General features: G+C 40.2%; 1 protein-coding gene across 6 annotated transcripts in view; it reads right to left on the bottom strand.

Moving 5' to 3' along the window:
* Positions 1–13,376: 13,376 nt before the first annotated feature.
* TAB3 (TGF-beta activated kinase 1 (MAP3K7) binding protein 3) overlaps positions 13,377–24,830 on the bottom strand; it is a 61,589-nt gene continuing 50,135 nt past the window's right edge. For all 6 annotated transcript variants that reach the window (XM_036016822.1, XM_036016821.1, XM_028522537.2 and 3 more), the window contains 2 exons: positions 21,084–21,185; positions 13,377–17,211 (listed from right to left, as the gene is read on the bottom strand). In XM_036016822.1, the coding sequence (XP_035872715.1) occupies positions 17,063–17,211; positions 21,084–21,185 (251 nt within the window). In that variant the 3' untranslated portion in view covers positions 13,377–17,062. The remainder of the gene's footprint in view (positions 17,212–21,083; positions 21,186–24,830) is intronic.

Consider the following 24,830-nt stretch of genomic DNA (forward strand, 5'->3'; position numbering starts at 1 on the left):
TTTAAATGATAACATTTGAGATAACATGCGTATACTCACACACTTTTATACCTACAACACATGCTGTTTCCTTTGTGTTATTCCAGCTCCCTTTGAAGAGAGTAGGTGGAATTAATTCCAATTGAGGAATGAGGCATTGTCTGTGAGAATTTTTATCAGGGCATATGCAGTGATTCGGGGGAAATCTAAGCAGACAGAGTCCATCTTGTGTCCTTAATGTCTCTATGAATGGACAAAGATTCACATCCCCAACAGCACAAGGGCACGTGATGATTCGGTATTTGTCTGTATCTGTAAAGTGATCACCACAATAACTCTGTCACCATATATAGTTACAGAGGCTTTTTTCTTGTGATAAGGATTTGTAAGATCTATTCTCTTAGCAACTTTCAAATACACGGTACAGAATTAACCATAGTCACCATGCTGTGCCTTCCAGCCCTTTGACTCACTTTATACCTGTTTATAACCGGAAGTTTGTGCATTTGATCACCTTCACCCATTTGGCCTCCCTGTTCTCCCCTCCCCACCACCGTGTGAGATCGTGCAGTATTTGTCTTTCTGTGTCTGACTTATTTCACTTAGTGTCATGTCCTCAAGGTCCATCCACACCGCCACAAGTGGCACGATTCTATTTTTTTATGGTTGAATAATTTTCCTTTGTTTATATATACACTATATATATATTTTTTTTCTTTGAGTAAGGGAAGGTTTATTGATCAAGAGGGCCTAGCTCCAGAAGACGGGAGAACTAAGCCTCAAATCGATTTTAAGAGCTCAAAATTCAGGCACCTTATATACAAAGGGAAAAGAGGGTGAGTGAAGTGAAGAGGTGGGTAGGGGCTATAGACAGGTAGACTACAAAGGTGGACCCCTTTGTAGACAAGCGGGTGGTAGAGGGGTCCAAGGAAAAGCATCAGTATTTCTAATGATCACCCCCACCTCCATCTGAGTCTAGTTCTGGAGTCCTTTGTGCTATTTCCCCACCTCTTGCCCACCTAGGGTCTGCTAACACCTCAAGCAGAATTTCTGCAGCTAATTAGCATGTCTAGAGCAGGAGCTGTTCGCTTAAAGGCTGCTGAAGAGAGGAAGCCTTTTCACTCTTTGGGACTTCAAGTTGAGGGCCAAGGGGAATAACAGACTTGAGGGAGCCCCCTGGTGGACCGGAATTGAAACTGGAGGTGGGGGGCCAGGAACGGGTTGAGGGGAGTGGTCCTGCCAGGTTGTAGTAGTAACACTTCCCCTGCCTTGCCCCTGCAGACCCAGGGACGGTAAGGGCTCCCACTGATGCCAGCTGGCCCCCAGTGGCTGCACCAAGCCTACGTGGCCCCCTGAACCAAACCCACAGCTCTGTAACCGGCCCTTTTATTGAATTCTCCTCAAATACCCAGCTTAATAAGAATGACTCTTTTGGGCTGAGACCTTTACATGCAGCCTGGGGCCAAGCTGCAGACAGAAATTCTGCATGCGGCTGGCCGGCCTGAGCAACACCCAGTGATGCCCAGAAAACACAGTGCAGGGTAGGGTGTGGGCGGCAGGGCCTGGACTGGCCCACCCACCCAAGACTGACCCGAGCTAACATAGAACACAGGGCCCTGTCCATCCCTCTCCACCCAGAAGCTTGAAGGCAGAAATGAAACATACTCACTTCTGCAAGGGCTGGAGCCCAGCTGATCAGATGCACCCTCCCTGGAACTCCCTGGGGGCTGGTGACCAGCAGCCAGGCTACAGAGGCTGCTTTGGTGGCAGTCGGCCAGGGGCATGTGGTGTCTGGGCCAAGGTGAAGGCCGTAGGCCACATCTTCTTTACCCGTTTATCAGTTGATGGACACTGGGGTTGTTTCCATAGCTTGGCTATTGTGAATAATGCTGCAATGAACATGGGGTGCAGATATCCCCTCAAAATAATGTATCTTTTTGATAATAGTCATTCTAACAGGTATGAGGTGATAGTTCATCATGGTTGTATTCCTGATGACTAATGTTGAGCATCTTTTTATGCACCTGTGGCCATCTCTATGTCTCTATGTCTTTAAGAACATTTCTATTCAAATCTACCCCCTCCCCTTTGTAAAGATGTTATTTATTTAATTTTGGAGAGAGGAAGGGAGGGAGAAAGAGGAAGAGATCCATCGATGTGTGAGAGGTACAGATCAGTTGCCTCTCACAGGCCCACAGCTCACCCACAAGTGGGGACCCGGCCCACAGCCCAGGCATGTGCCCTGACTAGGGGTTGAACTGGTGACATTTTGGCTCAATCCACTGAGCCACACCATCCAGGGCTAAAACTACCCGTTTTTTAATTGGGTTGTTTTTTGTATGTTTGTTCGTTTTTGCTATTGAATTGTATGAGGCTTTAAAAATATATATTTTGGATATTAACTCTTTGTCAGATATATGATTTCCAAATATTTTTTCCTGGTTTGGAGGTTGCCTTTATCTAGTTGCTAGTTTCCTTCTCTGTGCAGAAGCTTTAAAACAATTTTTTTTAAAGGTTTTCTTTATTTTTAGAGAGAGGGGAAGGGAAGGAGAAAGAGAAGGAAAGAAACATCAGTGTGTGGTTTCCTGTCACACGACCACCGCCACTAGGGACCTGGCCCTCAACCCAGGCATGTGCTCTGACGGGGAATCGAACCAGCCACCCTTTGGTTTGCAGGCTGGCACTCAATCCACTGAGCCACACCAGCCAGGGCTCATTTACATTTTTAAAAGTCAACATTACAGAGCACTCTTATAAATGAGGGTTTGTCTCAACATGGTGAGAACTAGAAGATGTGGTGTGGATGCGGCATTCCATGGATCACTTGGGAGAGCAGGGTTGTGGTTTGGGGACCTAAGACAATTCCATGGTTTGTTCTTTTTTTTTTTTTTTTTTTTTTAAAGATTTTATTTATTTATTTCTTAGAAAGGGAAGGGGGGTGGAGAAACATCAATGTGCAGTTGCTGGGGGTCATGGCCTGCAACCCAGGCATGTACCCTGACTGGGAATCGAACCTGCGACACTTTGGTTCGCAGCCCACGCTCAATCCACTGAGCTATGCCAGCCAGGGCTGGTTTGTTCTTTGTTTAATGTGATGGCATGTTGTAGATCATATTGCAGTTACCTGTTTGCATGTCTGTATTCTTCTTGATTGTTTGTTTTTTTTAATTTTTCAATTACATTTGACATAAAACATCATTGGTTTCAGGTATACAGCACAGTGATTAGACATTTACAGGCACATAACTTACAAAGTGATCGCACTAATCCTAGCACCACGTGATACCATACACAGTTATTACAATGACAATTTGATGTCTTTACAAACCTGTATGATTTTTTAAACCTTTTTTTACCTTTGAAATAATTATGAACTCATAGGATGTAGCAAAACCCCATGAACCCTTCACACAGCTTCCCCCCAATGGTGATATATAATTGCGGTTTAATACCATGACACCATTTTGTGTTAATAGTGGTTTTGAGTTAATAATTACAACAAAGAAAACAGACCAATTGGCCAAAATAATTTATTCTCGGGTGTAATTTCACCTGGCTTTACTGAAGATGGCGTAGAAAAGGGTGGTGGCATGCATGCTCTTATAAGATAAATAACCTTTCATTGTATACGAGGTGGTAGTTCCTGTATGTACATATGAGAATGCTTCAGTAGTTAGAGCATGTTATGTTTAAGCTTCGTCTGCTTGAAGCTTAATACAGTGCAGAATTGTTAGCTGATCAACCTTTTGATTCTTTTCAAATTCATATATCCTCTAAATTTTAGGTGAATGTCTTCTATATTCAGGTTCCTATAATTAATACGACAATTCCTAAGTCACATCATAAGACACTTAATTCTGTAGAATAAATTGTGCTATTCTAAGAGATATTATGGCAGTTTAAAAACCTAATGACACTCCTACACATTAATATCTTAATATAAATAATTATTATATTCACTACTTGCTATCTGCTTCATTGAAGTATATATAAATATTTTGGCAAAGAAGCCCATCCATGTGGATGGAGGAGCAGAGCTAAAATCTCCTGTATCTTTAGGTTCATAGTCTGTGGGCATCTCACACTGGTCTTCCAGGCATGCCGACGCCCCAGTGCTGTGGACTAGCATCGTGGAAGAGAAGCTGAGAACCATCAGAGAACCATCAAGGCCAAGATAAATTAAAAAATAAATAAATAAAATCTTTATAAAGAAGAATTTTAGGGCCCTGGCTGGCGTAGCTTAGTGGATTGAGCTCGGGCTGCGAACCGAAGTGTCGCAGGTTCGATTCCCAGTCAGGGCACATGCCAAGGTTGCAGGCCATGACCCCCAGCAACCACACATTGATGTGTCTCTCTCTCTTTCTTTCTCCTTCCCTTCCCTCTCTAAAACTAAATAAATAAATAAAATCTTAAAAAAGAAGAAGAATTTTAGGTGTTAGATCCCCATGGGGGAAGAGGCCCATGCGATATTTACAACAGAGGAACAATACCAGTGTTTCTCAAAGCGAGATCTTTGGACTCCCTGTTTCAGAATCACTTGGGGAAAGTCGCCTATTAGAGTGAAGATTCTCGGCCCCTCTTGTGATCTACTGAATCAGAATTCCTCAGGGTGGGGGCTGATTGTTTGCAGTTTAAAAATAGAGGTCCCATTTAAAAATTTTTTTTAAAGATTTTATTTATTTTTAGACAGAGGGGACAGGAGGGAAAAAGAGAGTGAGAGAAACATAAGAAACATCAATGTGTGGCTGCCTCTTATGCACCCCTGACTGGGAATTGAACCAAGTGACTCTTTGGTTCACAGACGTCACTCAATCCACTGAGCCACATTAGCCAGGGCCCAAATTTATTTATTTATTTATTTATTTATTTATTTAAAAAGATTTTGTTTATTTATTTTTAGAGAGGTAACAGAGGGAAGAAGAAAGAGAAACATCAATGTGCGGTTGCTGGGGGTCATGGCCTGCAACCCAGGCATGTACCCTGACTGGGAATCAAACCTGCGACACTTCGGTTCGCAGCCCACGCTCAATCCACTGAGCTACGCCAGCCAGGGCCAAATTTATTTTTTTATATGGAAATCCAGTTGTCCTAGTACCATCTATTGTAGAAATTATCCACCCCCCCACCCCCGCCGTTGAATGGATGTGGCACCCTTGTTAAAAATCAATCTTATATAGAAATGTGGATTTTTTTCTGGACTCTCAGTTTTATTTTACTGGTATCTTTGTCTGCCCTTTGACAGTACCAGGCAATGTTTTGAATACTGTACCTTTGTAGTAAGTTTTGAAATCCAGATGTTGAGTTCCTCCACCTTTGTTCCTTTTCAAGATTGTTCTGGCTATTCAGGCTCCTTGAAATTCCATATGAATTACAGAATCAATTTTTGCATTTCTGCAAAAACAAAGCTGTTGGAATTTTGATAGGGATTGCATTGAATCTGTAGATCACTTTGGGTAGTATTGACAAGTTAGCAAACAACGTTATCTTCACCAAAAACACAGGAGGTCTTTCCATTTATTTAGGGCATCTTTGATTTCTTTCAGCAATGTTTTATAGTTTTCAGTATACAAGCCTTTCACTTCCTCAGTTAAATTTATTCCTTGGCAATTTATTCTTTTACGTGCTATTATAAATGAAATTATGTTCTTAATTTCCTTATCAGATGGTTCATTGTTGAAATACAGAAACAACAGGTTTTTGTGTGCTGTTCCTGTACCCAGCAACTTTTGCTGAATTGGTTTATTAGCTTTCATGTGATTTCCTGGGCATTTTCTATATATAGGGTTATGTTTTCTGAGAATAGAGACAGTTTTACTTCTTCCTTTTCAATATGGATGCCATTTATTTCCTGTTCTTGTCTATTGTTCTGCCTAAAACTTCCCATACAACACTGAACAACAGTGGTAAAAGCGGGCATCATTCTCTTGTTCCGAATCTTACTGGGAAGAACTTTTTTGGTCACTCACCATTAGTATGATGTTACCTGTGGGCTTGCTTCTTTTTAAGATTTTTTTTAAAAACTTACAGAGTGGGGGAGAAACATCAGTGTGTGGTTGCTTCTTGTGCACCTCCTACTGGAGACCAGGACCCAGGCATGTGTCCTGACTGGGAATCGAACCAGCGACCCTTTGGTTCACAGGCCAGCGCTCAATCCACGAGCCACACCAGCCAGGGCAGCTGTGGGTTTTTCACAAATGCTCATTATTGTGTTGAAGAGGTTGCCTTCTAAGCATAGATTCCCAAGTGTTTTTATCACGAAAGGGTGTTGGTTTTGTCGGATGACTTTTCTTTATCAACTAAAACGATCACGTGAGTTTTCCCCCTTTGTTCTATTAATGTGATGTATTACATTGACTGATTTTCTTATGATGAACTACTTCTGCATTCCTGGGATAAATCTCATTTGGTCATGGAGTATAATTTTTTTTAATATGCTGTTGGATGCAGTTTTTGTAGGGGTTGGTGTGTGTGTGTGTGTGTGTGTGTGTGTGTTAAGATTTAATTGATTTACTTTTAGAAAGAGAGGAAGGGAGGAAAAAAGAGGGAAACATTGATCCATTGCCTCTCATATACCCCCAACTGGGAACCTGGCCTGGAACCCAGGCCTGTGCCCTGACTGGGAATTGAACTGGCAGCCTTTTGGTTCACAGTTTAGCACTCAATCCACTGAGCCAACAAGCTAGGGCAGTTTTCTAGTGTTCTGTTGAGGAATTTTGCACCTGTTGCATAATGGATATTGATCTGTAATTTTTGTTTCTTGTGATGTCTTTATCTGGGTTTAGTATGTATTTGGCTAGCCTCACAGAATAAGTTAGGAAGTAGTCCCTCCATTCCTTTTCTTAGAAGGGCTTGCAAAGGACTGGTTTGATTTTTTTTTTTCTTTTAACTTTTCCTTAAATGTTTGCTAGAATTCAGCAGTGAAGCAATCTGGTCCCTGAGCTTTTCTCTTTTTTTGGAAGGTTTTTGGTAATAGATCTATAACAAGCAAAGACATTGAATCAATTAAGATTTTCTGTTTCGCTTTGGCCGGGTGGCTCAGTTGATTAGAGCATCATCTTGCACATCAAAAGGTGGCATGTTCAATTTCCTGTCAGGGAGCACACAGGAGGCAACCGATACATCTCTCTCTCTCCCTCTCTCTCTCTCTCTCCCTCCCCCCCCTCTCTCTCTCTCCCCCCCTCAAATTAACAAAAACATATCTTCAGGTGATGATTAAAAAAAAGATTTCCTGTTTCTTTTAAACCAGTTAGCTATCTTGTGTTTCTAGGAATTTTTCCATGTCATTTAGGTTAGCTAATTTGCGGGTGTGTAGTCATTGCATCAGTAATGTCCCCACTTTTAATTTTTGGTTTTAGGTATCTGTATCTATTCCTTTTATTTTTTTTTTCTTTGTAAATCCAGCTAAAGGTTTGTCAGTTTTGTTTCTCTTCAAAGAGCCAACTTTTGGTTTCATTGTTTCTCTCATTTCTCTATTCACTATTTTGTCTGTCTCTGCTCTAGTTTTTTATTATTTCGAAGCTTCCTTCTTTGAGCTTTTGGTTTAGTTTGGTCTTTGTTTAGTTCCTCAAAGTGTAACGTTAGGTTATTGTTTTGAGTTTTGGGGTTTTTTTAAAGGTTTTATTTATTAATTTTTAGAGAAAGGGGAAGGGAGGGAGAAAGAGGGGAACACTGATTGCTTGCCTCTCACCACGCCTCCCCCCGGGGACTTGGCCTGCAACCCAGGCCTGTGCCCTGACTGGGAATTGAACTGGGGACCTATCAGTTTGCAGGATGACACCCAATCCACTGAGCCACCCAGTGAGCACTTTTGAAAAATACAGGCATTTATAGTTTATAAAGTTTCCTCTGAGCACTGCCTTCACTCCATTCCAAAAGGTTTGGTTTTTTTTTTTTTTCTATTCATCTCTGCTAAGTATTTTCTAATTTCCCTTGAGATTTCTTCTTTGATCTATCAATTAAGAGTGTTTCCTTTCATTTGCATGTATTTGTGAATTTTCCAGTTTTTCCAGTTATCGATTTCTTGTTTCATTCCATTATGGTTGGAGAAGATACTTTGTATGATTTCAATCTTTTAAAATTTATTGGGACCTGTTTTGTGGTCTGACGTATGGTCTATTTGGGGAACGTTCCAAGTGCACTTGAGAAGAAGGTGCTGTCGTTGGAGCACTTTGTGTGTCTGTGAGGTGTAGGCGGTTTATGGTGTTGTTCCAGTTGTTTCTTTATTGATCTTCTGTCTAGATGTTTTAGCTATTATTTCAAGTGTTATATTGACATCTCCAACTATTTTAGAACTATTTCTCCCTTCAGTTGATACTTCGCTTTATATATTTTGTAACAATAGTGATAGTCTTAAAATAGTAATAACGTCATGATAGCAAACAGCTTCTGAATGTTTAGGATATGCTAGGAACTAGCCCGTGTGCTCTGAATATAATGATTTATTTAATCATCACAACCTATTGAGATAGAGTGCTATTGTTGTTCGCCTTTCACAGATGGGTTGACTGAGGTGGAGAGAGAGAAAGTAATTTTTGGGAGACCACACAAGTAGGTTGTAGGTAGGTCAGGTGGTCCACCTCCACAGCTGGCATCCTTAGCGGGAAATAGTCCAGACCTTCTCACAAAGACAAACCATTGTCATAAGAATTGTGTGGCATTAAAACAAAAAGGTGTGTGTGGTGTGTGCTTCTAATCGGAAGACTGTACTTACTTTATAGAGTGAACACGAACGGAGTAGTTAATATTCTGCTTCATTCACTGTGGCTATTTAGAAGGTAAACTTTTTGTACCTATACATTAATCTTGAGAATAATTCATATTTGCTATTGGAAACTAACATATTGATGAGGTAGAAAGACACATTTTTATTTATTTATTTTAAAGATTTTATTTATTTATTTTTAAAGAGATGGGGAAGGGAAGGAGAAAGAGAGGGAGTGAAACATCAATGTATGGTTGCCCCTGGCACACCCCATACTGGGGATATGGCCTGCAACCTGGGCATGTGCCCTGACTGGACATTTTTATTTATTAAACTTATACTTTTTTAGTACAAATTCTCCTCCTTAAATGAAAATATTCTGTGATACAACAGCAGAGATTCTAACATTTATGCCTGCCCCCCCAAAACTTCGGTATAAATTTTTTTTAATGTGAATAAAATTGACATGACTTGATAAGCGGGAAAAGATACAATCTTCAGGGATTTTTTAAAAGATTTTATTTATTTATTTTTTAAAGAGCGGGGGAGGGAGAGAGGGAAATATCACACTCTGGGTGCCTCTTGTGTGCTCCCTATCGGGAACCTGGCCTGCAACCCAGGCATGTGCCCTGACTGGGAATCGAACCATCGACCCTTTGCTTTGCAGTCCTGCACTCAGTCTACTGAGTCACACCAGCCAGGGCTACAGTCTTCTTGATTATCTGTGTAGATCCTGTAACTGTCTCTCATGGATTTTCAATTCAAGATGCTCCTGTAAAGCATCTCTTCATTCTTCCTCAGATTTCTTAATACTTGTGATTGATTTGTTTCAGTAATTTTTCGATTTAATGTATTGCAGTCATAAAAATGTGGCCTGTGTAATTGTTTTAAAATTTGAGGTTGCCTTCGCTGGTGTGGCTCAGTGAAATTTTACTTTTGTTTAGAAGTAAAAATAGAAATTAAAATTTTCTCTTCTGCTCTGATTCTGTGGAATGAGGTTCTCCTTTTAGAATGCTAACTCTTTCCATACATTTACTGATTTTTAAGGAATTTACAAAACATTATGTGGGTCACTGCTTAAATATTTTAATCCTTAACAACAGATTTTATTTATTTATTTTTAGAGAGAGGCGAAGGGTGGGAGAAAGAGAGGGAGAGAAACATTCACATGTGGTTGCCTTGCACATGTCCCCAACTGGGGACCTGGCTTGTCACCCAGGCATGTGCCCTGACTGGGTTTCGAACCATTGACATTTTGGTTTGCAGAACGCTGCCCAATCCACTGGGCCACGTCAGTCAGGGGCTTTATTTTTCTTGATTAGAAATTGCTTGATTACAAAGTGCAGGGAAGACAGGGAAGTTCAAGGTTTTTGCTAAGCATTACTTTTTGCCCCTCACTAAACAAGCACTAGGGGGTGCTGCTGCTCTAGTTATTTACTATGTGGTTGAGAGTTGATCTCTGGAACGTTCCGCTAGGGCGCTAGGCCAAGCAAGTTTTTCCTCTGTGCTCACTGTGGCAGCTTGCAGTTTACTGGGTGCATTGTCCCTCTTATCTATGTGGTCAAACCACTCCCACGTAAGTGCTTGCTTAGTTAGTGAACCCTGGTGTGAATCAGAAAGCAAATGCCACCGTCTTAGTGCTTCCTGTCCAGCACACTGATCCTTCCAGTTGCCTGCTGTTCAGTTCTTCGGTTTTCGTGGGCTGTGTTGGGGAGTCCTATAGACCCGCTTTTTGCAGGGTGACCTTCACTGGTGACTGGAATTTGGGGCTGGCTGACCCTGGTTGCTACTGTCCTCAGTACATCTTCATCTGCATCCTGTCAATTCCCGTCTCCTGAGAACACCCATCCTTGTTCTCCAACCCTTAAAAGTGTTTTATTTCAAAATTGGGGTAGAAAAACTCATTGTAATTTTGAAATAGGAGTCCCCCTGCCACGTGTGACCATTTGACCCAAGTGTATGGGGAATACAATTTTAATATGCTAATTCAATTCTTCCCTCCCCCATCTCAAATGCCTTTAAAAACAGAATTTTTTAAAAAGAGTTATTCACTTTTAGAGAGAAGGTAAGGGAGGGAGAAAGAGAGGGAGAGAAACATCAATATGTAAGAGATACATTGATCAGTTGCCTCTCACATGCCCCACACTGGGGACCTGGCCTGCAACCCAGGCATGTGCCCTGACTGGGAACCGAACTGGCAACTTTTTGGTTTGCAGGCTGGCACTGAAGTCACTTGAGCCGCACCAGCCAGTGCTAAAGATTTTTTTTTTTTTTTTAATTGGGCACACCCAAAGCAGACTGTTCTTAGTGATTTAAATCAGAAATGGGGGATGGGATTTAGAAATGGCTATACATGTTAGTGGTTCTTGGTCCAGGGAACAGAACTACCTGAAAACAGGCTCAGTACCCAAGACAGTAAATTATGCAAGTCAGTCCAATGAAAGCAGAGTATGAAACACTGAATACATTAACTAGCACTTTGTTCCAAACTGCCATGCAAAACTTTAGGAAACTAGGCTGTATCTATCACCTGAGTTTTCTCATACTTTATATTTCTTTTTTTTTTTTTAAGAATTTTTTTTTTAAGATGTTATTTATTTTTAGAGAGGGAAGGGAGGGGAGAGACAGACAGACACATCAATGTGCGGTTGCTGGGGGCCGTGGCCTGCAACCCAGGCATGTGCCCTGAATGGGAATCGAACCTGTGATGCTTTGGTTCGCAACCCGCACTCAATCCACTGAGCTACGCCAGCCAGGGCATACTTTATATTTCTTAATACCAGAAAGCCACGGAAGGGTGGTCAAAAGCACACCCACCTCTCTCCGAGAGCCAGGCAGGAGCTGACTGCTCTGAGAAGCTGGAACTGGAGAACCAAAAATCTCACCCACATCGTATATACCCTATTGAAACCCTTGACGCCAGCCATCACCTGGGTAAATGTCCTAGGCTAAAATGTCAGCAGGCCCAAGTCAGAAGTGTTTGTAGAAATGCAGGTGGGAGACAAACACCGGGTATCCTGCACCCAGTAGTCCCCCACACTCGGGTGTGGGAACCTGAGCTGGTCACTACCTAGAGCAACCATTATACAGAGTGGATTACAGTTACTGCGGGTCTCATGGATGCCTCTTTACCAAAGTGAGCACCAACAGGTTTGAGGCAATTTTTGTATTTCAAAATAAATCAGTTGTTTAGAGGGGGAATAAGGAAAATACCTCAAGTACTATTTTTAAAGCTATCTTTGGTGTTCTTTCTTTGCAGTGCTTACTGTAAGATGTGGTAGAAGGTAACCGAATAGTTATGAGGCAAAGTTTCCTTAGGATTTCTGCTGGTAAGAGAGGGAGAATGTGTAAGCAGACTAGAGATGGAAGGGACTTGGGGAGAGGGGAGGGAATTTCAGGGGAAAAGGGGAAGGGTTTGCAGGAACAAGTATACAGGACACATGGACAAAAACTAGGGGGGTAGAAATGGGAGGGAGGTGGGGAGGGGTGGGTGGGTGGGCTGGGATGGGGGTAAAGGACAGAAAACTGTACTTGAGCAAAGATTGAAATAAAAGATTTAAGAGACTTAGCAATTTCAAGTGTTCCATTTACACCCTAATTGAGACATGCTTGTAAAAAAAAAAATTCCTGAGACTTGGGCAATTTAAGATACTTAATAATAAATCATTTCGTAAGGTGTGATGTGAGTATATGGTGCTTATGTTAAATTTAGATGACTTGCTATATGACTGAGGTTTGTTTCAAAATAATCAGGGAGGTGGATGAGAATACAGACATGAAATAAGATTACTTTATATATGGAAATTTTTCTGTAGTCTGCAAATTTTCACATAATGAACAATGTACAAATTATTTTGACTTTAAATATATTTTTTTATTGAAAAAAAAAGACTTAGTTTACTTTGGGGGAGGAGAGAGGGAAACATCACTGTGTGGCTGCCTCTCAGGCGCTCCCCACTGGGGACCCGGCCCACAACCCAGGTATGTGCCCTGACTGGGAATTGAACCTGCAAGGCTTTGGTTTGCAGGCTAGTGCTCAATCCACTGAGTCATACCAGCCAGGGCTAAACATACTCTTAATTACTGAAAAGCATCTCCTATAATTCACCTGTGGTGATTTCTGTGCAAAAGTTGGCAAGGCTGGCTCCAGACCCTAGCAAAATGAAGTTTGGAGCCTCTGATTTTTTTTGTCTTTGGAAAACTAGTTACAAATGATATAAAGATTTAAAAAAAGTATTTTAAGTAACATGGAAGTGGAATTTAAAAATGTAAGTTCTAACACATTCCACCCATGAAATAAAATGTGCTTATACATCCTTTAACCCAATTTTTGAAATTAGAGTAATGTATACTTCATACCTCAAACTTAACATTACTCCATGTTCTAATAGAACAGAAATGTGATCACCAATTAGATTTCCGAGACAGTGTATTTCAGTCCAGAAATAACGAGTGTTGGAACTAGGACGTATTTGACACTGTAAGGCATTTCTAACTACACAGAAAAGATGCCAAATGTAATGTTTGCTTTTAGTTTATTAATTTATTTTGAAGGAATCGTTGACTTCCCGAATATGTACTGTTTGGAGGTACGATGCATGCATAGCCTTTTAAAATACCTTTGTACAATTTCACTTCAAAATAATTTGATTCACAGCATACACAGAAATCTAAGAGACATGGTATTTACAAGATTTAGTAAGTTCTTGCTGTTTTAATGAAGAAACTGATCGATTCTTTTACAGCAGGGAAACATGGACATTGGTGTCATTATAAGTATCGTTCGGTCTTACTTTTCATGGCTTTAAAAATTAAAATTGAGTCATTCTATTATCTCTGAATGCCCATGCCATGCAAAATCTACTTGTTTTAAATATTTGGGGATGCACATACTACAGGAAAAAAATGTATGTCTGGTGAATGTGAAAACGTCATCACAACGAACTTTTACAATAAGAAAATACTGTGAATTCTTTCAGAAACATACAGTAGTGGTGCAACACAGACAGTGCCCGATTTATTGATTGTTTTTAAAGTAACATCTCAATGATCACTTTTTCCTTCTCTACAGATATACATACACACACTGTAACATGAAGTCATTCAAACTCTGCGCAATGACTACATTATTAAAATAAATCAATATGAACTATAAGGGGACATCTTCACATTCCAGGATACATTGCTGATATTTCCAAAGAACAATTTTCCCTATACTTTATATTCTTTTTGTTTATACCATCAGACATTACAATTACCTTGAAAAATACTATATAAAACTTGAGTTGCCACAGAAAGTTGCATACGAACCCTAGAGAACTGGGACAAAGCAATGACAAAATTTAAGGAAATAATTAAAAAGTACTAAAATTGAGACCAGCTCCTTAAAAGTTATTAAATTGCTCATCACACATCCCATTTCTTTCAGGGAAATAAACAAATTAGCAACACTTTCCCCAACATCATTTATCTGCTCTAAAACTACTTTTTTTTTTCAACGCATTTCTGTTTCTTTAAAACTCCCTGCCTCTACCCTCTCCCAAACAAGGTCATTATCAATTTGAAACATTTACAATGCCTAGAAAGTTTCTGGGTCCTCTATTACCTCTATAAACCTTTAAGACCTCCAAAATTTAGGAGGCGATGTAGTTTAACAAAAGGGTAAATGTGCTTTCTACAAACCCAGTTTACAAAAGTGAAATAATTTCAAATGTGAAGATAGGTCTGTGTGTTAGGAACAAAAAACTCTTAAGAGATACAAGAAGTGCACCAATTGATCCAAAGAGCATACACAGGCTCCCCTCAGCAGGCAGGTACCAGCCAGTCTGTGCCCTACCGTTCACATGCCAGTTGTCTGTCCACGGCAATCTGACTAGGAGATCCTTTTGAAAAGGCACCTTGAACGTTGACCTAATTCTTCCAACTGGTCACAGGCATGAAGTAGTGGACATATGGGACACAGTGAAACGTATCAAATGTATCTGTGTCGAATGACTTTGCTCCATTCAAAAAACGGAATACAGCCTATGTGGGTGTATGAAATGGTGCACAATCAGGAATGGACACAGACAAAAAAAACTCCCTCGAAATCAATCTGATGTCTCATACGCCATCCTCTACAACTACCGAACAGACCGGTTTCTCATTTTTCCTGGCAGGTGAAAACAATGATTGACTAGATATATCACCAAAGGGCCGGAACCATGCATCTACTGTATGATAGCAGCTTGTAACTTGGATGTATGTTCATGCAATAGTTTTAAAGTCATCTACGTGGTTTTAATAAAGCATCAAACTGTTTTCATACATGCTACTTTCATTTTCAATTGACAACTGCCAAGTTAATTACTGCCACTTCAGCACATCACTAATAGTGGTAAACCTTTAGCTAGAACACCAAGCAGTATATATATTTCCCCCTAAATTGTTACTGAAGACCAAGTGGGGTCCGCCATCCTGAAAGAGATATGAAACCATACAAAGGCACTGGCCTATCACAGAACAATAGGACTGACAGACTGTTATCAGAGACTGACAGACACCAGTGTCACAAGAGTCTTTCAAGAATGCTGTTTTCAGGTCAATGCTTTTAAGTCCATCTGCTTTCTCGCCATTCTGTTCACAGTTTTGCCACAGCTGTTGTATGAGAGATGTTTATCAGTGTAATTACATGGCCACGCTTTGGAGAGTGTGAAAGTATGATCTGGATGGAACACTATGATGCGTTGTCATGCCTTTGGTTTCATTATGCTATGGAGTGCAGCTTATTTTTCCAGGTCTGCCCGAGTTTACTGCCAAATTTGAATATAGTGACAGCTTGAAGAGTGTGTGTGGAGGGGGGCAGGGGGAGTAGGTATTCCCTCCAGTCACAACCACAGGTTTAAAAATCCTTAAGGATTAGAAAACCTACCGATTTTATTGCTCTTTACATTTACCCCAATAAGGAGAAGGTTCCAAAATCCAATTCTCAACGATGGTAGAGACCTTAATGAAATGTCTTAGTGATTTTCCAGTGGTGCATTCTAGTGAGTCACACAGTTTTGTCTCTCTTCAGTTATGCACCCCCAAAAGTTCTAGTTTCATAAATGAGGAGTGCTTCAGTCTCACGCGCACTGCTTGAACAAACTTGGTGTCATTGCTGAACATGGTATGTTACATTTGAAAAGCTCTCCGTTTTAAAGTCTGTGTTCACCCTTTTCTGAATCCTATTTCTTGACTAGCCTGCTCTTCCTCCCCAAGAGTGCGACCTGGTGGCATCGGCCGATTGTAACTGCCCTCACTGGTTTATTAATGTATGTGCAAATAAATAGTTATTGAATATTGATTTTCTTTCAGCTAAGTTAGGATTATGGCACAAAGTATCATCTGTGCTGTAAACATCAGGAATTCCTCACAAAACTGAAAGGGAGGCGGGGGCGAGGGAGGAAGGCCCTAATATATGCACTGCAAATATTTCTTGCAGGAACCACAGCTGAGACCAAGATTTCCAAATGGATTTTGGAATGGCTTTACATTTGGCATACATTCACTGTGCTACTGGCAAAGCACAGTTTTAGGAGAAGGTCATTCAGGAAATCATACTTTGTAAGGACTTGTTATATTTTGAAAACCGACGACCTCATTAAAAAGCATGCAATAACTTAAAAAAAATCTATTTACGTGGTGTAATTAGGTCTTAGTTACCAGTGTTGATAAATAGCTTGCTGAATCATTGTACAAGCGAAAGGGATCTCATCACCTCTGATTGTACTTCCGACAAAGGGCACGCGATATGCCTCATTCCTGACTACTACAAATCACATTTTAAAGCATCTCGTTTGTGTGTTGGAAATTACCCCTGAAAAAAAGCAGCAATTACAAATAACTCTTATTATTTTGCCCCCCCTCCCCCCCGCCGCCCCCAATCAGATTCTGAGTGCTTTTTCCTGTCCTTCTCTTCAGCAGGGAGCAACAGGAAAAAGCACGGGAGCCTTTTCCAGAGAGCTGTGACCAGGGAAGTCTGCTCTGGGGGTTCACAGCTTGTCTGCAGAGACTGTAACACGTCAGAACTATGATCCAGAGTTCTGGTTTATAAAAGAAGGGCCACTCAGCAGTAACTTGAACAATTGGGATTCCACAGAAGAGTTCTTGACTTCTCTGTGTACATTCTTTCAGGAGTGAATCCTTCCCCAGTTTCAAGTATCCCTTTCTGAGTCTCTGTAATGAGTTAAGAAAGGGGGAAAAACCCTCCCGGTTGTTGTAGTGAGCACAGGCAGCTACAGCACCATTCTCCCCCCATGTACTCAGAAATGAAAAGGCTGGACAGATGAAGATTCCCACGGTTTCCTTTTCCTCTAATTGGTGCCCGGTTTCGCTGGCAACGTGGTGCAGACTCTTGGGAACTCAGGTGTACCGGGGCATCTCACACTGCTCGCAGCGATTTAGTGCTGGGTGGTTCAGAAAGGTGCAGCTGTCACAATTCCAAGGGGCCCCTTCGTAGTCTTCATCTCGGGACTGTATCCGAGAACTCAGTATGGAGCCAGGTAGATGCTCTGAGGGAAGTTAGGATGAAAACAGAGAAGAGAATGGCTTTTTTTCCAAGTAGAATCCAAACTCAAATGAAAAACTATCCGCCCTTCCCCCGCAAAAAAAAACCCCAAGGGAGGTAGGTAGCTTCACATCTTACCTAATGTGAAAGCCAGTTAGCATATGCAGCTGCTGGAAATGCATTACCAAAGAAGTTTATAATATATAACAGACTTTGTTCTAAACGATTTACTTCTCTGCTTTAAGATCGAAGTCCAGCGTGGATTGATTACCTTCCTAGCTCATTATCTACAGGCAGTGGGTAGTTATTCCAGTCAAATAAAAAAATGAGAATGTTTCACAGCATGTGCCATCTTTAGTCCCCTGTGACACCCCGCCCCCCATGCGTGCGTGCACGCGCACGCACACGCTGTGATACATTAACCCTCCGATCGAAGGTGCAACCTTCCAGGGGACCTGCAGTCTCACAGCGGACACGTGTCCAATAACAATGGCAGTAAGAGTTCATAAAAGAGTTTCCCCCAGTGTGGTAAAAAGTGAAAGATAAAAGACCACGCAGTTAGTTTTTCATTAGGCTAAAATGATACAATATAAATGATTATCCTTTATTCTCAGATTCTTTCCTACTTATTATTTTTTTAAATGTCTATTCTTAAAATGTCCATACCTGGCCATATGAAATGCTGGCATCCTTATGTTGGTCCCTGGGATTTTATGTTTGAAAATTCTGAAACTGACAGTATTCCTAGGTCCTCATTCTCTCTGGGCTTGTGCTCAAAAAAAAGACCTTTGCTTCCAGAGTTAATTTGTAAATCCTGCCTTTCAGGAACCAGGCCCTACTGGAAGTGGGGTCAGGAACAGAGGCTAAAGATCAGCGGGTGGAATTCACCTTGGAATCTGGAGCAAGGTCAGGAGTCTGCAAATTCAGTGTAAAAACACAGGACAATCCTCACTGTCTACTGGAAATGAGATCATGGTCTAAGGTAAGCAGCCTTCTTTTTTTTTTTTTTTTTTTTAGGTTTTATTTATTTATTTTCAGACAGAGAGGAAGGGAGGGAGAAAGAGAGGGAGAGAAACATTGATGTGTGGTTGCCTCTCACATGTCTCCCTGCTGGGGAGCCGGCCCGCAACCCAGGCATGTGCCCTGACTGGGAATCGAACTGGCGACGCTCTGGTTTGCAGCCCACGCTCAATCCAATGAACTATACCAGCCAGGGCGGTAAGCAGCCTTCTTAAGCAGGTAATAAAAGAAACTGAGATCTGGGGAAGTTTTAATCAGCAGCCATTTGGGGGTGAAGCGTATCTTCCATGGGAAGTTAATGAGCTGACTGTGGTTTACCAATCTGTCTTTACCGATGAGTGGCTGCTGTGAACATTCACCAAGGGGTTAAGAGAACTGGATGTTAAACCCTGAACCTTACCGCAAGCTTAAGGCTCAGGCTCAGTGAGGAGGTGATTTCAGCCTCACGACAGAAGAGAAAACCACTGGCTTCTCCGGCCTATTCCTATGACTATAAAAAGGATATAGGCTTGCTCCTCTGGAATTATCACCCTTTAGTAGTTTTCTTTTTTTGTCTCATGGAGGAATAAAAAGCACATTGTCCAGGCCTTCTGTTAGAGGGAAAAGGTTCCACATGCCATTCATTTCCAGAAAAGATCCTCTCTCATACAGTAATCTCCACTATTTACTAAAACAAAATGCCCTGAAAACTGAACATTTACAATGTATTTATCACAGAGTGAGAAAATTTAAGATGTTTAACCCTTGAACTGTTACATTCCATTCTGGTATGCTAACTCTAAACATAGCCTTCAACTTTAGATGGTAGTAGTGCAAATGTTTAGCATGAGAAGGTTTTTCAAATTCCTCTTTTCTCTAAGGTACATAAACCTAACTAATCCAGGATACCCGGGGGCTCTTTGCATTATTTAGTACAAGGGAGGAGATTTTTTTTCCTCTACCTTTCTGAGTTCTTAGCTGAGACCCTCTCAATATAAAAGTAAGATTAACAGGAGAAAAACAAACCCAAGTGTAATATCACATATACCTCACAGATACGTGGGAGAGACCCAGGAAAACGCAGTAACTCCCGAGATGACCCAAACCACCAATTTAATTAACACCTCCAGCTAAAGACACAAAAAGACACCGCGGGTGGGAAAGCCAGTAGTGGAAGGTGTAACCAGGAAAGCACAGTGAACAAGGGTAAGGTTTGTTATGTAGATTTAAGTAGCTGCCTTTCTCCGCTGCTGAAATTCTCTGGAGATGGAGTCACCGGAGACACCCTTACAAATGGAGATTGCCTTTATAAATGTCAATGTCCCTTACAAAAGGGTAACTTCTGTTTTCGGAGCTTCTCTTACAGCACCTGCAGTTTCTCAAAATAATCCTAATGCCAGAGGCATACTTGGAGGTGGGGTATTTGCTGCCCTTCAGTAACCTAACAATTTCATTTGGAAAAAGAAATCGCTCCGAAGTAACTACTCAAAAAATATATTTAAAAGTCACCTAATTTAGAATTATTGTTGGCCCTAAAAAAGGAAACCACTCATTTTATCACAAGGAAGTACCGTTTAAATAGAAGCATCTAAAACCCGAAATACATTTTAGATGTCTATTTTCATTTGACTTACAGGTGTGAAATCTTTATGGAATAGTTTACAAGTTAAGGTATTTCAGGCCTCATGGAAAATAAAAACAAAAGAATAAGAATATTTATACACAATGAAAACTGAAGTAAACAGTTTTCCTTTAATAGGCTGAATTTCCATAAAATGACCACCCTCCCAAATAGCACTTATCAATTTAATCAATATTGTTTGTATTATATAGTAATTAGCATGCAGAAGATAAAATGCTCAAAAAGGATGCAACTAAAATTTATAAAAATTCTGAATATCTTCTACAGTTTCAAAGATAGCTATTATTTTTCCAACGAGAGAAACAGGCCCAATGGTAAAGAAGAATTCTGTTTTGTTTTGTTTTTTTGTAACTACATGAAGTGTAATGTAGTTTCATGCTTGGTTTGTTGTTGTTAGGTTGGAATCCTTCCACCTAGTTAATATAATATTAAGAATATTAGTAGAAATATCAAACAGAATACTTGTAAAATCTCAAACATACACAATATTTTTACTGAAGCACAGGATAAAGTTCAACAAGCATTATAAAACTTCAGTGAGAAGTTATAAAGTCAACAGCTTTCAAGTTACATTTACCTGGACTTGCTTTCTAGATACTATTACCTTAGAGCAATCTGTCCAATATGGCAATTACTTAAAATGTGGCCACTCTGAATTGAGATGCACTGTAAGCAGAAAAAACACACTAGATTTTGAAGACACGGTATGGAAAAAAGAATGTAGTCCTGATGAGTGTGACTCAGTTGCTTAGGCATCTGTCGTTCCCCAAAGCAAAAGGTCGGCAGTATGATTCACTGGGGCACGTGCCTGCATTGTGGTTTGGTCCCTGGTCAGGTAACGTACAAGAGACAACCAGTCCATGTTCCTCTCCCTCCTTCTCCCTCCCTTCCCCTCTAAGAATAAATAAATCTTAAAAAAAAAAAGATTGTAAAATATCTCACTAATAATTTATATTGATTTCATATTGAAATGATTAACACATTGTACGTGATTAAGGAAAATATATTAAAATTAATTTTCCTTGTTTCCTTTTTAAATGTATTTACCAGAATATTTTAAATTATGTATGTGGCTAGCGTTTCTATTGGACAGCTCAATCTTAGACATTCAGCAGAGAGAGTATTTTTTAAAGTTAAAAAAAAAAAAAGTTGGCCTTTACTTATGATGACCCTACGTGGGTTATATAACACGTGTCTTTGGACATTTTGCACGAACTCTGAACACAAGTACAAACCATCTGCAGCTGCTGCCTGGGTGTCATGGACGTCAGCCTGTACTTTGGAGGTCACGCTAATTCTTCGGGCTTTCCTCTCAATGGTGCAGGGGTCTGATGAATCTGCAAGAGAGAAAGGGGAGCCAGGAAGAAGGGATCAAGCCATTCATTTAGAAGTGTTGAAAGGCTCGCAAAAACCTCTGGGAGGATATGCACAGTTGAGCGTACACCCCCCTTCGATTACCCGTTACCTTTCATACGATGAGGGCAAGTGCCTACACAGAGCAGTGGCTCTTACCGCTTCTTCTAGCCTCTGCAAATACATGGAATAAATGCCTTATTTCACCAGTTTCACACTTTCTAGTGGGTTGGGTACAAACTCAGTAATTAAATGTCAAAGTGAAAGCCGTATTTGGGGTATTATTATACTTCAGCAATTCCCTGACTAAGCAATGGGGTTGAAAGCAAATTGCCCATATAAGGCTAAACAAAGAACCCATTACAATAACATTAAACTACAGCACTTTATAATTAAAGGATAATAGCAGCACTTGAAAAACTAGAACCAATTCCAAATAATACTACATACGGACAATACGTGCTCCCCAATCATTTCATAAATTCCAGTTACCTACGTGTGCAAAAGCTCACTAAATACCCTCCAACACGGACTGCTGGCATCTCAATATCTTGCTAGTATACTGTGTCTATTAACTTATAGGTCATTAGTAAGTAGTCCTTGGTAATAAGTAAAAACAAGAAATGGCAGACTTCACATTATTTGCCCTTAAGAAACAAAAACATCTTGCACTTTTACAACCAGCCTACCTTCGGAAACGGGTGCTCCAGACTCCTAAGGGTGGTGCTTAGGCCCTGAAAGCACTCCATTATCAGAGTCAACAAGAGCAGAGGAAATTTCTCCTTAGGCTCCAAAACTATAAGGTAAAGCTCCACTTCTTAGATTTGTAAAGCACTTTATAGCATCACATACCTCCTTTCTGACTGACCCTTACCTAGCCTGTGCATTTTACAGCACTGACCACTGGTCGCCTCTCTGGCGCACAGACTGGGGATTTCTGCGGAGCGTACACGCTCACTGTATTGCTTAACTGCAAAATCCAGTGCAAATTTCTGTCTCTCTTTCTATTTCTTGTTCTCTCTCTTTATCACACTATTCAATCAGATGAATGTCTATATTCCACCTGATTTCTTGTACGTAATTATAGTAACACCGAGACATTTATTCTAAATAATAAAACAATTCTACGCATTATTTTACTTGCTTTTTAAATTTAAGTGGTATGCAAGATGACTTGCATCAAACTAGATAAAGGCCAAGTTAGTCTTTAAAAATTTATACTTTATTTTATTTTTTTTAAAAAGATTTATTGTTTTAGAGAGAGGTGAAGTGAGGAAGAGAGGGAGAGAAACATCAATAAGTTGTCTCTTGCATGCCCCCAACTGGGGACCTGGCCTGAGACGCAGGCATGTGCCGCGACCAGGGATCAAACTGACCACCTTTCAGTCCCCAGGAAGCCAAATCTGATTTCAGAGAAAACCAAATAGCCAACTAAGTCTGTTGTGAAAAGGCTTCCTAAAGAATGACAGAATTCACATTGACGTTTCTCTCCCTCCCTCCCTTCCCTTCTCTCTAAAAATAAATAAAATCCAAAAAAATAAAAAATAAGAAAATTATAGAATTTAACCAAGTTCTATTTATAAATTTTAACAGAAAAAGGTGAAAGGTTTAAAAACTAGAGGGTATATAAAGCACCATTTTATATTCTCACCAATGGTGTATATTATTATACAATTAAAACTCAATTAGATTTCTAAGTAGAGATCCATTTATAGTGAAGATGTTACTTTAGATGGCTTTCTAGTCTCTTAATTAAAACTATATTGTAGAGTACAAACTGCTTGCGTAGGACTCTCATGCCTTACCTTTGTGGCATCGAGCATCTATCTGTGTAATCCATCTGCGTATTTAAGGAATTGATTGTAATTGGAATCCCATTACAACTAACTCTAAACGACTATCCAGTATCAGTTTTAGAAAGAGCCTTTTTAGTGTGGAAGTACTTGTCAGGAGAGCTAGGTGAAACTTGATATTAATGGCATATTAATGCAAGCCCTGCAATTCCTCGCTGAGAAGTACATCAAACAGGAACTTCCCACCTCAAATACATGGTGCTGGTCTCAAAGAGAGAAGGCAGAATGACGTTATCTGCAAAAATTCGATCACCACTGCTAGAAAACTGACTTATATGGGCCCTCGACCTCAAAAAGTTCTCCTTTTATTTCTTTGTGAATTTTTGAGGTAAACTTTATACCATAAAATACAGAAACCTTAAGGGTACTATTTGATGAGTTTAACCAAATGCACCTGGATAATCCAAATCCCTACCAAGATTTAGAATACTACGATCAGCCCAGAAAATCTCCCCATTCCTTTTCTCAATCTCCAACAGTTCTGAGATTAGATTATAAATTAATTTAGCTTATTCTATCTGGAATTTCATATAAACAGAATCATGTAGTATATATTCATTTATATTTGATTTCTTTCATTTAGCATTATGTTGAGATTCATGTATCAGTAATTTAGTTTTTGCTGTTATTCCATGGTATGACTATATCAATTTGTATATCCATTCATCTTTTGATGGACACTTGGTTTCCAGTTTTTGGTTATGGTGAATAAAAATGGTATGAAACTTCTAAAAAACCAAGTCATGCCCTGGCTGGTGTGGCTCGGTGGATTGAGGGCTGGCCTGCGAACCAAAGGGTCTCTGGTTTGATTGCCAGTCAGGGCACAGGCCTGGGTTGTGGGCCAGGTCCCCAATGGGAGGCGTGCAAGAGGCAACCACATGTTGATGTTTCTCTCCCTCTCTTTCTCCCTCCCTCCCCTTCTCTCTAAAAAAGTAAGTAAACAAACAAACAAGTCATTTTGTAGACAAGTGCTTTAGATTATCTTGTATAAATTTTTAGAGGTAGAATTGTTGATGGACTACAGGGCAGGTGAATGATTTTATAACAAAATGGTCAGAACATTTTCCAAAATTTGGGATTTTAGCCATTCTGGTGGGTGAGAGGTGGTACCTCAGGATTTTAATTTGTATTTTCCTACTGTCCACTCAAGTTGGGTATTCATGTGCGTATCAGCCATTTACATATATATTCCTTTGTGAAGCATCTGCTCAAATGTTTTGCCCCCTTTTTTTAATTGGGCTTTTAAATTATTGTCAGTTCTTTATATATTCTTGATACCAGTTCTGTACCAGATACATGTGTTGCAAATATTTTCTGACAACCACAAACCAGTTTGTGGTTTGCCTTAATAGTGTCTCTTGACAAGCACTAGGCTTCAATGCTTCCGGTGTCCCATCGGAAAATCTCTATCTACATCTGAATTGCAAAGATATTCTATGTTTTATTCTGGAAGCTTTATAGTTTAGCTCTTACACTGAGGTGTGTATGACCTATCTCCAATTTTTGTGTACAGTATGACGTAAGGATCAAACTTTGTTTCTTTTTCCCACATGGATATCCAGTTCTTCCAGCACAGGTTATTGAAAAGACTTTTCCTTTGCCATGAGTTGCTTAGGTGCTTTTGTCAAAAATTTAATGGCAGTGTGAGGGTCTACAACCTGGGCTCTCTATTCTGTTGCTATTATGCATTTTTTTTATCCCCATGCTAGTGCAGCTTTAAGGTAAGTCCTGGAGTTGGTTAGCATAAGACTTCCAACTTCGCTCTTCTTTTTAAGA

This window comes from Phyllostomus discolor, chromosome X (genome assembly GCF_004126475.2).
Source record: "Phyllostomus discolor isolate MPI-MPIP mPhyDis1 chromosome X, mPhyDis1.pri.v3, whole genome shotgun sequence".
Taxonomy (NCBI): domain Eukaryota; kingdom Metazoa; phylum Chordata; class Mammalia; order Chiroptera; family Phyllostomidae; genus Phyllostomus; species Phyllostomus discolor.